This window comes from Podarcis tiliguerta (genome assembly GCF_965153285.1).
Source record: "Podarcis tiliguerta genome assembly, chromosome: 7".
Classification (NCBI taxonomy): Eukaryota; Metazoa; Chordata; class Lepidosauria; order Squamata; family Lacertidae; genus Podarcis; species Podarcis tiliguerta.
The window spans coordinates 23162479-23177292 of record NC_139540.1 but is presented as its reverse complement, the minus strand read 5'-3'; the positions used below and the strand labels follow the sequence as shown (position 1 = coordinate 23177292).

Genomic DNA, 14814 nt, shown 5'->3' with positions numbered 1-14814 from the left:
TTGAGACATCTGTCCCTTTTGTTCGATAAAACAATGGACTATGATTGCCATTATGGGAACAACACTAGGCAAACCTTGAGCTCATATACTCCGCTGCCACTTCTCCTATTGTGGCACAACCACAAAGAGAAGATCAGAGAGCTTTGGCTTCCAATTTTGACTAATAGTAGCTTGTCATTTTGTCCAAACCAGGACAAACTATGGTTAAGCTTAACTATAGTTTATTAAGGCAAGCTGGCTGTGTAAGCAAAGGTTCGGTGTTGACTTGTTTACATAAAACACAGATAAGACAAATTGAAGTTTGTCTTTATTCCAACAAAACAACAAACTGCAGTTAGTTAAAAGCAGAAGCAAAAACTTCCAGTTCCTTTGCAAAAATGCTCAAAGGGGGGGGGGGGAGGTCACATGAGATGGAGACTCATCAAGGGTCATTCCCGTAATAATAAACCATAGCTGTTAAGTCCGAACAACCGTAGAACATTTGGTGTTTTATTGAAATATTGGAAGCATACTGAACTGGGGATGAAATACTACTTAGCATATACTAAATCAATATGCCATAGATTTATTTTTTTAAAAAAAGATAATTTAACCATCCTTTGGTTTGAAGTGGGGGGGGGGGCACGGAATCCATGATGAAATTATGAAATCAAGTTCCAGATTTTCTCCACTAATTCCATTAATTATTGGAAGAACACAAAGTTTAACTGAAAAGCATGGATTATAAGTGGTTTATCATTCAGCGTTTGGATTTAGTGCTATTTTTTAATGCTATGTTGGGGAATCTCATAATAAAAGTCATTTAAATTGTACATTTTCCTCACTGGATATTGGCCAGGTTTTAGTGAGTTGGCATAAGTAGCTTAAGAGATAAAGATAGCGATTTGTAGCTGAGAAATATAAGTTCCAGGCCAAGCGAGGTGATTTATAGCTTTTTCATCAGGAATCTTCTTTCTCGGGCCAATAAATCTTAGCACTTTTTATTGTTTTAAAAGTTAAAAATGAAAAATTTAAGGTTCATAGAACATGAAAGACTGTGGAAGTGCTAGAGGCCAAAATAATTTTTATGCATTAATAAACTGCTGTACAGACAAGACCAGCTAAGGCATTCCCACCCTTTTCCAGTTGTGTCTCAATTGTAGCATGAAAGACCACCGGCAGGAAAGAATACACGGCATTCTTAACATATTTACGTACTTATGAGCCCATCTTGTCAGTTCCGATCGTCCTTTTCAAAAGCTTTCCCTCAGCTTCTCTTGCATTATTGCTCGTCTGGTATGTTTCAATTTCTACAAGAAGTCCCTATATCTCCAACCTAAGGTCCTTCCTGTTCTATATGAGGCTGTAAAGAGCAATTTGGCAGGCTGAACAGTAGGTATCACTGTTTCTTGAACTTCATCCATCTGTTTCAGCAAGATAATCTTAGTGGGTGGGTGGGTTATACCCAGACCTGGTTCCAGGTCTTGAAGGCATATCCTCATCTGCAAGACTTGTGCTTGACTGCAGCTTGACAGTCACCTTCACTCATGTGCCCACTCACCTAAGTTGGCAGGTGGCAGTAGTGACCAAGAGCAACAGGCGTGGCTCAGAGAATCAGACAGATGAGCACGAGGCGGCTTCTTTTCCTCGCCACCATTACCACTCGCTCAGTGGCTTGCTTGGGAAAGCAAACAAACTGTGCCCCTTTCCTCATGAGTTGTGGTGGCTGCTCCTAACAGATGTTGCCACTCACCATTTCATTTCTTTGGGCAGGCAAAAGAAGATCAATGACAAGTAGCAGCCACCATCTGCCTTCTGCCCCTGCCTGGAAGAGAACTGTGAGGTGGTGGTGGTGCTATGCAGTGTGGGGAAAGGATTGATAGCGCTCGCTCCTGTGGCTGTAGTGGGACTTCACACTAGCTCACAAACCATTGATTCCCATTGATGATGGCATATTCCTCCATTCTAGAAATCTCCTCCACATAGTTTTCTGATTTGCAAGGGAGAAGCATTATAATCTGCCCTTCTCCCTGACATGCTAGGTATTTTTTTGCAGATGGGGAAGGGTCCAGGTGGGAGGAACCCATCATGTGAGTGACTGCCCACCTGCCGTCTGAAGTGGCACGGCCCAAATGCAGGTTGAACATTTCAATGAGAACTAGCACATTCTTCTGCAGTCAGTTATGCTCATACACATACATGGTATGAGGGAGGAGAGCAAGACTGTGAATTTAAAAGCACACTGCATGCAAATCTCAAGAATGTTTTTAATTCAGTAAGAACGCATAATAAAGTCATAGCAGTGTCAGACCTAATTAAAATGAAAATTAATCATTGAAGGGGAAGAACATCACTAACCAGATTGTGAAGAGGGAAAGGCAAAGTGATTTCATATTTCTCTTACGGTAGCAATAATGAATCTCAAGTTGATCAAAAAACAAACAAATAAGCCCAAAAATCTCCCAGCAGTTTCTTGATCTGGCTGTAATAATTAATGAAATAAATACATTCTTGTTTTTAATCAGTAGCAAAACATGTTTCATGTGTTTTAATCTTAGGCATTTCGTGTAATTTCAAAAATAGAAAATATTCATAGGAACAATGGGATAAATGCATTGATTTTCATTCAGTTATACATTAGCTGATAAAAAAATCAGATAGGACTGCCATACAATATATATTTTTTATTAAAGTTTTACTGTGGAAATATATAGTTCCACAGGTAAGCGTAGTTTGCCTGAACATAAAATTGCAGTAGCTACATCTAAAAAAAGAGAGAGTATAATATTAAAAATATGTCAGTCGGCCCCTTTTTATTTTTCAAGTTTTATGGATATACCTTTTGAGCTGAATAGAGCTGATGTTGGCATATGAAACTAATACACAAATACTTCACTGTGTTTCGGGTTTTTACAATCGCATAACTATGGTGACCATCTGCAGCAGCTGCATTTTACGAATTATTTGCTGAAGCAAATGGCGTACAATGACAAAAAGTAGTCATCTCAGATGGACTGTTAAAACAGACAAAATAGCATTGCTTGCCTTTTATACAGAATGGCCATCTGCTGTACAGATGTTATAATAAGGAATGACTTCAGATTCAATAATTGTAGAAAATGTTCATTAAAACCTCAACAATTTGCACTTGTTTACTTGAATCTGCATAATTCTCCCATGAGACAACACAACACACTTGGTTTTTTATTTTAGTTCTCACTAGCATTGGCTTTGATCCTTTTTGATGTGCTGACTTTAATAAACATAGTCAAAAGGCACTGTTCAGAAAACATCATGGAAAAAACTACAAAGGAACAATTATAGCAGCAGAAACTACTCTAATCCCTTACTTACGCAAGCTATTTTTAGTGAAATATGTTTTTTTACAAATTTTATTTGACAGTATTTTATAAACAGTGTAAAAGGCCTCTTTTCCAGATGAGTCTTTGTGTAAGAGATGGAAGTTGGTTTGTAATGTAAGAGGAATCTTATGTGCCGAGAACCATTTTTAAAACCCTCGCTTGGGAATGTGTTGTAGGCATGTTTCCTCCTTCGTGGAGGCAAAAACAAGAGCTTATGACCTCGACTAATGACTTTAAAAGAGTTTTGATTAACTGATAACCTTGCATTAAAATGTTTTCCCCCAGATATTACTAATTAGGACCTTTTAATCAGGAATTTTAATAGCTAGGTTTTGGTCCTACTTTGTACTTTCATAATTCTGAAAAATGTGGTTTCCTTTTACTAGCTGTAACTTATATATTTTTTCTTTAAAAACGACAACAACGCCTCGATCCATGTAGAGAAATTCCACCCGCAGAACATACTCTGAGGGATCCTGCTTGCAGAGCCACTGCTTGAGTTTTCTGTGTGCAGAAACTCGAGCTAGCAGAATTCCACATGTTCAAACAGACACATTGGTGATGCATGCCTTGTGGTTAGGTAGTCTGTTCTTCCGCTTGGAGCTAATCACGTTTCATATTTATGTGTGAAATGTTTATAATGCGTAATGTAATAATAAAAAATAAGTGGTTTACATAAAAACAATAACATTCCTAAAAGCTAGATGAAAATAAGATTAAAAACAACACAACTGTATATTTCAAACTGAGCAACTCACAAAACAAAAAGCAAAATGTTAGAAGGTGCTCCGCTAAGCACCCTAGCATTTTGCACAGGCTGTAACTTTCAAGCTAGGTGCAAGTGGAGCTCCACAGACAGCACATTAAAGTAATCTAATCATAATGCTCCCAATGCATGGGCCACCATGGCAAGACAGTCCCTGTCCAGGAACAGTCATAGTTGGTGTTGTGCACTCTGAACCACTGAGGTCACCTGAGTCCCTAGAGACAGCAATAACTGGCTATAGGAGTGTCCTCAGACTATGCACCTATAGAGGAAATGCAACGCCATTCAGAGCTGGTGCACAATGAACTCCTGGACCTGGAACTAACTACCCATCCATAGGATATTTGCCTTGTCTAGATTCAGCCCACGACTGCATCCAGGCAGCAGGTTAGCACCTGCTCAGCCTCTTCTGAATTCAGATGTTACTGAGCAAAAGAGTTGGAATCATCAGTATGCTGGTAACACCTCACCCCAAATCTCCTTGAGATCTCCCCCGGAGACCTCATACAGATATTTAATAAGATTGGAGTTATTAAATGGAATTGGGTCTTGAGTTCTATACCAGGCTTTTAAAAATGTATATTCTGTTTAAAATTAGTATTTAACTTTTGAACGCAAAGAAGGGGTATCTGCATCAAATAGATGTGTGTATTGTATGGCTCCAACTTACAATGCATTAGTATTATTATCTCATTTTCTAATATTCTTCAAAAACTCCTCTTATCCTTTTCCCTCAGAGGAGGGAGATCTCCCCCTCCTCCACCCCCCCCTAAAAACTGTAATCCAACCAGCTTTACTCAGCATGCAAGCAGTAGCTGGTACTGGCAGTGGTCTAACCAAAAATACCATGGCACAGCTAGGAGATGGGGCAGGCTAGTGAAGAAGAAGCCCATGACGGGCTGCGACACTGAAGCCCATAGCCCACTGGTGGGTCCTAGGCCACTTCCACTATGAGGAAAGGTTGTAGCATTTTGGAACTTTTCCCTTTGTAGTTTAGAGTAAAGGCAAGTAAGATGCGTCACGATAAAAGAAAATTAAGGTGTTGCTTATAACCAGTTTGTGGTTAAAGTTAGGTGTTTGTTTATAAAAATATTTATACGGTATAAACCTTCTAAAAATGGCGGGGGGGGGTTAGTTTCCTTTGGTGCACCTCAAAATTATGCAAGCAAAGCTATAAATACATTTTGCAAACAGTTAGTCGCTAAATGGTCTTGAGGTGGAAGGAAAGAGTAGTGATATATGCATTCTGCAAAGTGAAAGGATCCATTTAAAACAACTAACCTCTTTAGCTAGAAAGGACTTAAGTGCCTTGGGCTAGAGAAGGAAATGCAGTGAACTGTATAGCTGCACTTCAGAATAACATCTGTTGTGGTTTTTATTGTGTGTGATATTTTATCTTTAAATATTCAGCAACACCAACAAAAAAAATAGTCTGAATTTCTTCAAAATTCTTCAAAATGTAGTGTAGTCAAAATATTTGCAAAATATTAGAAATCAGAGTGGTTAATGATGAGCATTGAGCAGAAAACATTCTTCCCCAACTGAGAATTAACTGGTTCTCATGAGAGAACTCTACTAAGATGTTGCAATGGCCCTTGGATGCTTCAGATCTATAAGTTAGCCTAAGGAGAAATAAAACATCAAATTAATTTTGACTACCTAAAATAATATGCTAGAGTAACAATCCATTTACAGCACCCAGAAGACCTTTGTTACTTTTAGAAAGAACTGTAAACTCTTTCCAACACTTGAACAATAGGAAATGAATTCTTTGTCAGTAAAAGCCAGAGGACAAACTAAACATTTTAATGGCCACCGAGGATTGAAGTGGAAGTTCAGCCTGTAGACAGCTATACAAATCACTAACGAACCGTAATGAATATTGGGTGTAGGCATCAGGGTCCTGTCAGTTTTGACACTGTGTCCCAAGTAGCTTAAACACAACACTCAAGGAAAGGTGGAGACCTCATCAGGTCTCTAACATCTGGGATTTTATTTGTCATTTTGGCATACCCTACAAGCGCAAAAGAAAGAGTAAAAGGGGATTATCCTGACAATGAAATGAGTTACTGAATCTTGTGATAATGAAAAGCAGAACAATTCTAATTCCTTTCTATAGTCCCTGAGGTAGAGGTGCGTTTATAGTTCTGCAGAACTAAATGTAGGAGGGAAGAACAGATGGCCTAAAATCCATGAAATCAGACACCACCTAATCCCAGGACTGAGTACCACTATTAATCCTGGTCAGGTTCCCTACTGTTACTTTATAATAGAGTTCAGAGTTGCTACTGATGAACTGGCATGTCCTATCCCCCCCCCAAATAAATACAAATTAACTGTAGCTTGCTGATTTTGGGAAAGAAAACGCTCAAAAGATATATGCCCATTAAAGCTGTAGTTCCACCTGCCAGTTCACTTAGGAAAGTGCAAAGCAGGGATGACATTCAGATGGACTGATCTTAAACTATTTTGTTCCTTTCAAAACGTTTCCCCCCCCTTACTGTTACATTCATAATGGATGTAATCGCATATCCTCTGAGAAAGGAACATTTTGTTTATTAAATTGATGTATGTGCTGTGCATGACATCGGTACGTTGGAGTCCTGGACCTGACACATTATATTTTACTATTATAAAACTACTATCAGAATATTGTTAGCTGTAAAGTTATACTTTGCTGGAACAGCTGGGATCTAGTAAATAGAAGATGGAAGGGAGACTCCCGAGATTAGGGACACAATCTTCCAGAAACTTTTTCTGCACATGCTTTAAGAGGGGTTTGCCCTACAGAAAAATGGAAAGTGTACTTAGGAGTATTGCTACTTTAAAATGTTCTGTCTGAACTGAATTTATTTTAACAGCCACTCCCATATTGTCATTTCCTTACTTCCCTTACTTACTATTTTCAAGCATAAGGCTTAATTGTTTTGAACTGCATTCTTGTAGTCATTTATTTAGTAGATCATTCTATGCATAAAATAGTAGTTGACTGAAGGTGGAAAAGTGTCCAGAATTAGGGTAGTATTTGCTGTGAACCAAGTTGCTGAAACAATAAATAAATCAAAAATTATCAAATCACTGGCTATCTTGTGATTTCCAGGCTGTTTAGCGTTCAGTATTGAACATGATGTACCTGCTTAGCCTTGCTTAAATGGAGATGAGCTCATTTCATAAAGATAACCATCTTTGACTTTGCTTCTGATTCATCACTGGCCTGAACTCCACTTGAACCTTGTTAGACACAAAACAAGCAGGACTCCTGGCCCAGGCTATAAAATATAATTAAGCCCTTTTGAAAAGATGCGTAAGAGAGCATTGCTGTCTGCCCCTCAATATATATCCCACTACCGCCAGCACAGCCAATAAAGTTAAATCAAGCACTGCCTGCAATGGATTAAAGTAATAGATGTTCCTGAATTCTTTGTGTTTGAAGTACTTGAAGAAAATACATGCTCAAGCTGCCAGAGCTGCTGTAATGCAGGAGGGACATACATTAATGATGAATTCAAGGATTTGGTCTGTTCAAGGTCATTAATTTCTGTTTACCATTGGTAACACATCTTGTGTTTTTACAGAGCCCACATGTGGCCATATACAATGCTGAAAAACTCTCTCGGTGAAGAATGGTTAATTGGTAATGCAGAAATATAGTACTCTTGGGGAGAATGAACCATCACAAGACTCTGTTTCACACTAATGAGAAATCCAGTAGTCTAATTCATTGTACTCGATCATTGCTAGCATTTTCACTTAACTTGATGTCTTCTGTTTCTTTGCTGATGGTGTTGGTCTGGTCATTCCATTTAGCACACAATTTCTGTTAACTGGTGTACCTGCTCAACAGCTCTGTTCTTTCATCTTTTAATATTCAAGTGTGTGAGTCTCTGCATAATCTTTTGAAACCCCATTGACCATTTAAAATTGGACAGTGGGAGGATCTGAGAAAGAACACATCTATATGGGGACAGTGCTTCCTTTGAGCACTTGCAGTGGCCAGAGACCCTTTCAGGGAGTAAATAACTGCATCGGAAGGTCGGCGGTTCGAATCCCACGATGGGGTGAGCTCCCGTTGCTTGGTCCCTGCTCCTGCCAACCTAGCAGTTTGAAAGCACGGCAAAGTGCAAGTCAGTAAATAGGTACCGCTCCAGCAGGAAGGTAAACGGCGTTTCCGTGCGCTGCTCTGGTTCGCCAGAAGCGGCTTAGTCATGCTGGCCACATGACCCGGAAGCTGTACGCCGGCTCCCTCGGCCAATAAAGCGAGATGAGCGCCACAACCCCAGAGCTGGCCATGACTGGACCTAATGGTCAGGGGGTACCTTTACCTTTACCTTACCCCTCATTAGTTTTAAGAGCATAAGCCCATTAGAGATGTCCTGCTGGGTCAGGTCAATGGCCAATGTAGTCCCTGTTCTTATAGTGGCCAACTATGGAAAGCCTGCAAGCAGGAATTGAACACAACAGCAATTTCCCCATGTGGTTCCCATTAACTGGGATTCACAGGCAGTGGTGGCTAGTATTGGCTGTGGAATGGGAATGAAGCAGGCTTACTTTTCGTCTTGCTTGTGGACCAAAAACAAGCAGGATGTAGCTTGAAGGCATTATAGATTTTGTGGAAGAGTTGCAAGAGAATGAAATGAAAAGGCGAAAGGCTGCTCTAAGATTTCCTCCTCCTTACAGTATAGCATACAAATATAATTATGTATGTATGTATGTATGTATGTATACTCAAATACCCTGGGGAAAATACAAAATATATGAACCACTGGAATTTTGCTGTTTGCAAATTGAAGACCCTTGCCCTTACTTATTTGCTCCTCTCAACTATCACTGTACAACATGTTTTAGTATCTCATTTTCAACAAAGATAAATAAGTCAAATGGTGGAGGGCAGCCTTTGGTTTTATAGGATTTTAATAATTCAGTCTTGATGTAATTGTCATGCAAATCAGCTTCTGGATAGTATCCATCCACAGACTTGCGGATTTGTCAAGTGGTCCTAAATCATTTCCAGCTGTATAAAGAATACCTGGATATTCTTTGCTAACATATGTCATCCCAGACTAATCTTTATAATGACATACAGAAGCCTCGTTGTAAAGAAGCCCGATTGTCTCTTGCTCCATCAGCACGGTGGTACATCCGAGTGCTATTATAGATCAAAGCAGAGCCTGACAATGTAAGGCTGGCAGCATTTTGTAAACATCATCCAAACCAAGTGCTTCATTTTTATTAGTCTCCTGAAGGGCTATTTTTAAAAGTCGTGAAACTGCTTGCTCCTCGTGCTAAATTATTGCGCTCCCTGAAAAGTATGCGAGGGCACAGCGAGCGGAGATGCGAGCCGAGCGTGTTAACTTCTGGATATCACAACAGTCGTTTGTGAAGATACATTGATTCAGTGAGCTGCCATATCAGGTTGAGTTGAAATTGTTGCCATGATTTAAAGGGAAGGACAAATTCTACGGTCGGTTTTTGAGGGAGGCTGGAGGAAGCTGTATAAAGTCCTTTGGGTGAGTGGGAAGGGGAATTTCACTTCATTTCATCTTTTCAAGTGGAGCTATTCAGTCATAGGAAAGTAACCTTATAAGTTCAGCTCATACTTTGTAATTCGGCCAGGTGCTTAGAAATCCTAAAATAAGACTCTGGGCACACTGATATATGTTCCATTGGTGCTTCTGCGCTTCTTTCCTTTAGGATGCAAATTCTGTTTGTCCACACATGGCAACCTATTGAGATTTCTCTGAATGTGATGCTCCACTGAAAGAAGCTTTACTAAAGCCCATGCCTTATTTCACTCACCATTATTCTTGTTGTATGTTCATAGCTGTCTGTCTTCAGCTGTTTTTAAAGTACTTACTCCGTTAACCCTCTCATGATTGCACTTTGTGTGACTTCTGACTGAATATTCCCCTTCATTAGGTGCGCTGTGATTTATATAGCAAGATTTATTTCACCTCAAAGACGGAACAGAACAGCTGAAGAAGAAAGTTATAATGTCCTTGAGGAAAATTCTGGCTCTTAGTAAGATTAAAATAAAAGAATACATTTCAAAATTGTCCTGCATCCCAATGCAGTTCTTTTGCACAATGTAAATCATCATCGGTTGAAATTCATAGAGCCTTTTTCTTTTATAGATCATTGGGGCTTGAATGAAATTCATACCACTTGGAATGTCTCTCTATCACTATCCCACCTAATTGAAAATACAGTATACTCCAGCACTGATGCTGTTGTAGGCTTCTAGATATGCCCTTTGGTGCAAAGTATACAAGGCTTTTCTTGGATCAGGCTTTGTGGTATAATATTTTTACAGGGCCAAGCAAGCCAAGTGACAATTTAAGCTATGCCAAGGAAGCAGAATGTGCCCTGGGATCCCTTTCAACATCAGAGAACAGTTTGGGAACATCACAAGGGATTGTGGGCACACCCATCTGGTCATACTTGTTGATGTTTAGGGCAGTAGAAAAGTTTTGGGGTGGTTCTGTGGCTCAACAGTGATTTAAATAATAGGTAATAGGCCTCAGCTTTTATGGCCCACTCCCATTTATGTTTAGTGATGGTAGGACTTGGTTAACCAGGATCCCTGGATAGCCATAGCTGCATTTATTACAAGCAGTGAAACTAACTTTGGAGATGTTAGCTCAGTGAAAGGGTGCTTGGGTTGCATTACGTAATTCTGCATTGCAATAAATGCTTCTGGTCCTCAGAAATAAACCTTTCAGAAGTAGATGTGGACCAAAAGGGGCTGAAGAGGAAGGTCCTTATCTCTGGAACATTGCACTGCTCTATCTTAGTAGCTTTCTGCTATTAGCTAAAGACACATGCAGGTTGCATCTTGATATTAAAGGGTTGCATGTTCATGGGCAACAGCCGAACGACCTGGTATCAATTTTGTTGCAATGGGTACTGCACCTAGGGAAGGAAATGGGGGTAATTTCCCTCTCTCATTTCTCTTCCTTCAGATACCTCATTAGAGTCCTAATGAGATCTTAAAAGGGGAAGTACTGAGGGAGGAAGCTTTATTAGAAGCAAGGAACAAAGGATATATGTATCCCTTTGTGACATGATTTTAAGAGGGCAATGGCATAGAAGAGCAGGGAAGTGAGGGAGCATGGCTCCAGTACTTTTTTCATTGCAGGAGTGGTTATGTCCCTTGCAGGAGCACTAGTTGCCAGAGCTGAAAACTTGTGAGTTTCATTCATTTACCCGGCAAAAGCCTCTTCCAGACTATTTTAAAAGACCTAAAGGTTTATTGGTTCTTTACTTTTAGAAAGTAGCATTTTTAGTCCCTCTTTGGTGGTGTTTTCATGGAAGTTGTCACCATGAGCTCCTGCACTTCAAAATTTACCACTAGCCCAGTGTGCGGAGAAATCCATTCAGGTGAGAGTGACTAGGCAGCAATAGGTTGGCATAATAGAATTCTCACCTCCTGCCTGCTTCCTTCCCTGAACATGCATAGTCAAGAGCCTGCTTCCAAATCTTTTTTATGACAGAGGACCTGAGTGAGTCGTGCATGTACTGCACTTGTGCACAGTTGTGTTTTAGCTGTGGGTAGAGGAAGGTAGCTTCCATTGCATTTCCTACTATTTTTATTTATATCAGCCTCTTACACGTTGGTGGTGCTGTTTTCCCTACACGAGAATTGGCACTCACACCTGTACAGCGGAGGGATGATCGCACTGGCCAATGGTCAGTTAGAGTATAGGGCAACTTCTTGTGTTATGTGAACCTGTGGTCCACTGTGGGTCTCTTAACCGCGGTTTAAAAGAAGTCCCATATTAGGATTGCACTGTCTCTGTGAAGAGTGTGAATCCGGTGCCTGTGTGGCTTTGCTTTGGCATGTGCGCCATTTTGTAACCCATGTACAGATGTTCTTTGACAGAGGCACCTGAGCAACACTTGGTTTGGGGCCTGAGATTTTTCCATTCTTGCTATCAAATTCAATAAAAGCTTTGTGCAAATATTCATTGCCAAAAAATAAAAAAAAATGGCTTGTGCACATTATTGTTCTGTAACATAAACCTTATTCTTAAGGAGCAATAACTCAATACATTTATGAAATTATTCTTGGCATGATAGTTACATTTGGAAATTTACATTAAGGAAGCAGACCCATTTTTCCTAATTTCTAAAAAAGATTCATAAGCAAATCCTTCTGCTTCTTCCTCCCCCAGCACATATTTGACACAGGTGTGTCTACATTATACATGGGATAGAGTTTTGACTTATTAGAGTTCATTTTTTTAGCAGACATTTGAAAATCCCATTCTCTAAAACAGCTGTCTGTTGTAGGCCCTAGGTGTTTTCTTAATCTTTCATCTTTTATAAATATTAAATTACGTTAGAAAAATAAGCCTTAAGCGTTACAAATTAAGTATGCCGAAATTTAATATTCACAATGATAATTCAAAATATGAATAGCAAAGTTGGTAGTGGAGGGGAAGACTCCCTGATCCTTAAGTCCAGGGTTACACAATTTAATCTCCTAAAGTGTGGATGGATGGATGGATGGGTGGGAAATAGGTACGGGACCTTCAAACTACAATAGAAGTATATGGAATTATAGGCAATCTTTTGCTCAGATAAAATAATTTTGGGACATTATATCTAGCAGTGTAATCACTTCAAGGTGTTATAAACATTAACTGAAAATAGTTATGTTACTTTTTTACAAATAGCAATTTATTTTGATAGTAGAAATATGCAAAAGTGGCAAAATATATACAGTGAAGAGAAGGTAGAGAATGGTCTATTAGCTTATGTAAATTGTATGCAACTGTATGTTCTCTTTCATTTTCTTTCTTTCTTTCTTGACAATGCGAAAGTGCCTAGGTAATGAAAGCATCCGTTTTCTGCTTTAAACTAGTTAATGTCGATGGCTATGTAGAAATTGGGAGGAACTCTGGTTAAGAATTTCAAGATATGGTTTGTTGAAAGAAGGCAGGATCGTGCTATTGTTTGTGATCCTGGTTGTTACTGAAGTTAGTAAACACACGGTTTAAATGAAGCTGAGTTTGCTCTGGTTTGTTTTTAAACCAGAAGTTGCTTCACTGAGGGCAGAGAGCAAGGAGCATTTGAGCCTTCTTCTTACCTTCTTGCTTGTTCATGTTTTTGGACGAGGAATAAGAACTTGAATTCACATTATTGTTCTAAGGTACTTTAATCACTGAGTAATAATTTACAGAACAATCCACATCGCAGCTGCTGCCCAGCAATGTGCGATGGAGCAGCAGAGCCGCCATCACATCTGTAGCCCAGAAAGAATATATGGGGCAGGCAGATTGCTGTGACAGCCTAGTTTGGGCCCAGTGCCATCAAATGACAGCCGTGGGGTTGGCTTGGGATCCAGTGGGATCCAAGAACAAAGCTTTGTACAGCTTGTGGTTTGTCTAGAGTGAAACAAATGGCAAGCCTGGCTTCAGATATAAGATAAAGTCAAACCATGGCTTTGCTCCGGGTAGTTGCAGCAACAGTAGAGCAGGGGAGAAGCTAAGTGGCTGAGAATTTACTCTGAGGACCCACATTCTCCTGCTTTCATGCTTAACCATGGTTTTGGCTTAGGGTTGTTACATGTGAACTGGCCTGTCTTTCAAACTGTAGCATTATGCACTGTATTAATAATTTGGCAGACAAAATCACATTTCTAAAGCTCCCTCTCAGCTGGAAAGGCTGAATCCTTAGCTCTTTCTAGTCACAGTTCAAGGACATACAGTAGATGACTTGAGTATGTAAGTGCCTGAAAAACCTTTCAAGATAAGTGAAGTGGTTTTGCCGCAGAATCGTTTACATTTGATGCCTAGTTTTTTCTCCAGTCAAGTAATATTTTCATAAATATTACACTTGTGTTTTTAAATATACAGAATGAGAAGTTCTCTTTGTAAGTTGCCTTATGTTTTCATATAATATGAATTAGTTGCTCATGGAATAAAACAAATGGTAAAAATTACTGTTTTGTGCACAGCTATGGATGGACCTACAGTGATACCTTGGTTTACGAACTTAATCCATTACGGAAGTCCGTTCTTAAACCGAAACCATTCTTAAACCGAGGCACTCTTTCCCTAATGAGGCCTCCTGCCGCCGGTGCCCTTCCACTGTTCAGATTCCATTCTTTGACCAAGGTAAAGTTCTCAAACCAGGACACTGCTTCCGGTTTTGTGGAGTTCGTAAACCAAATCGTTCGTAAACAGGACTGTTCTTAAACCGAGGTACCACTGTATATTGACCTTTCTTTCTATGAAGGAAAATGATACCAATGTATTTAAGAAATGGGTTTGTACACACAACGAACTGTAATGATATATTTTTTTGTCCATTTGAACATTAGGAATAATTAATGGATCGTCATTTATGCTTGACATCAGTGATATCCTGATTAAGACAAGTGTCCAAGAAAAAAGCAGAACTCTGGTTGGACCTGTTTGCTGCTCTGTCGCTGTAGAAGCCAAATGGTGTAAACACAGTGGTAATCCTGGTCCAGAGCTGTCAGTTCCAAAAGTCTATGTTGATGTGAGAGGTGGACTGATGCAGGTTTGTATATGGATCATGTTGAGTAATTCTTATTTGTTTAACTATGAGCAGTGTTAAGTTGAGGAGCATGAAGAAACTCCCCCCCCCCCAGATTACAAAACATTTTAAACCATGTGTATCCCCCCCAAATGTGTGTGTGTGTGTGTGTGTGTGTGTGTGTGAAAACTGGCATTCAGCTTT

The 14814-nt window shown here is 39.6% G+C and overlaps 1 protein-coding gene across 7 annotated transcripts in view; it reads left to right on the top strand.

Moving 5' to 3' along the window:
• Positions 1-14814, top strand: part of VPS13B (vacuolar protein sorting 13 homolog B) — a 382518-nt gene that overhangs the window by 289903 nt on the left and 77801 nt on the right. For all 7 annotated transcript variants that reach the window (XM_083450859.1, XM_083450860.1, XM_083450858.1 and 4 more), the window contains exon 37: positions 14432-14634. In XM_083450859.1, the coding sequence (XP_083306985.1) occupies positions 14432-14634 (203 nt within the window). The remainder of the gene's footprint in view (positions 1-14431; positions 14635-14814) is intronic.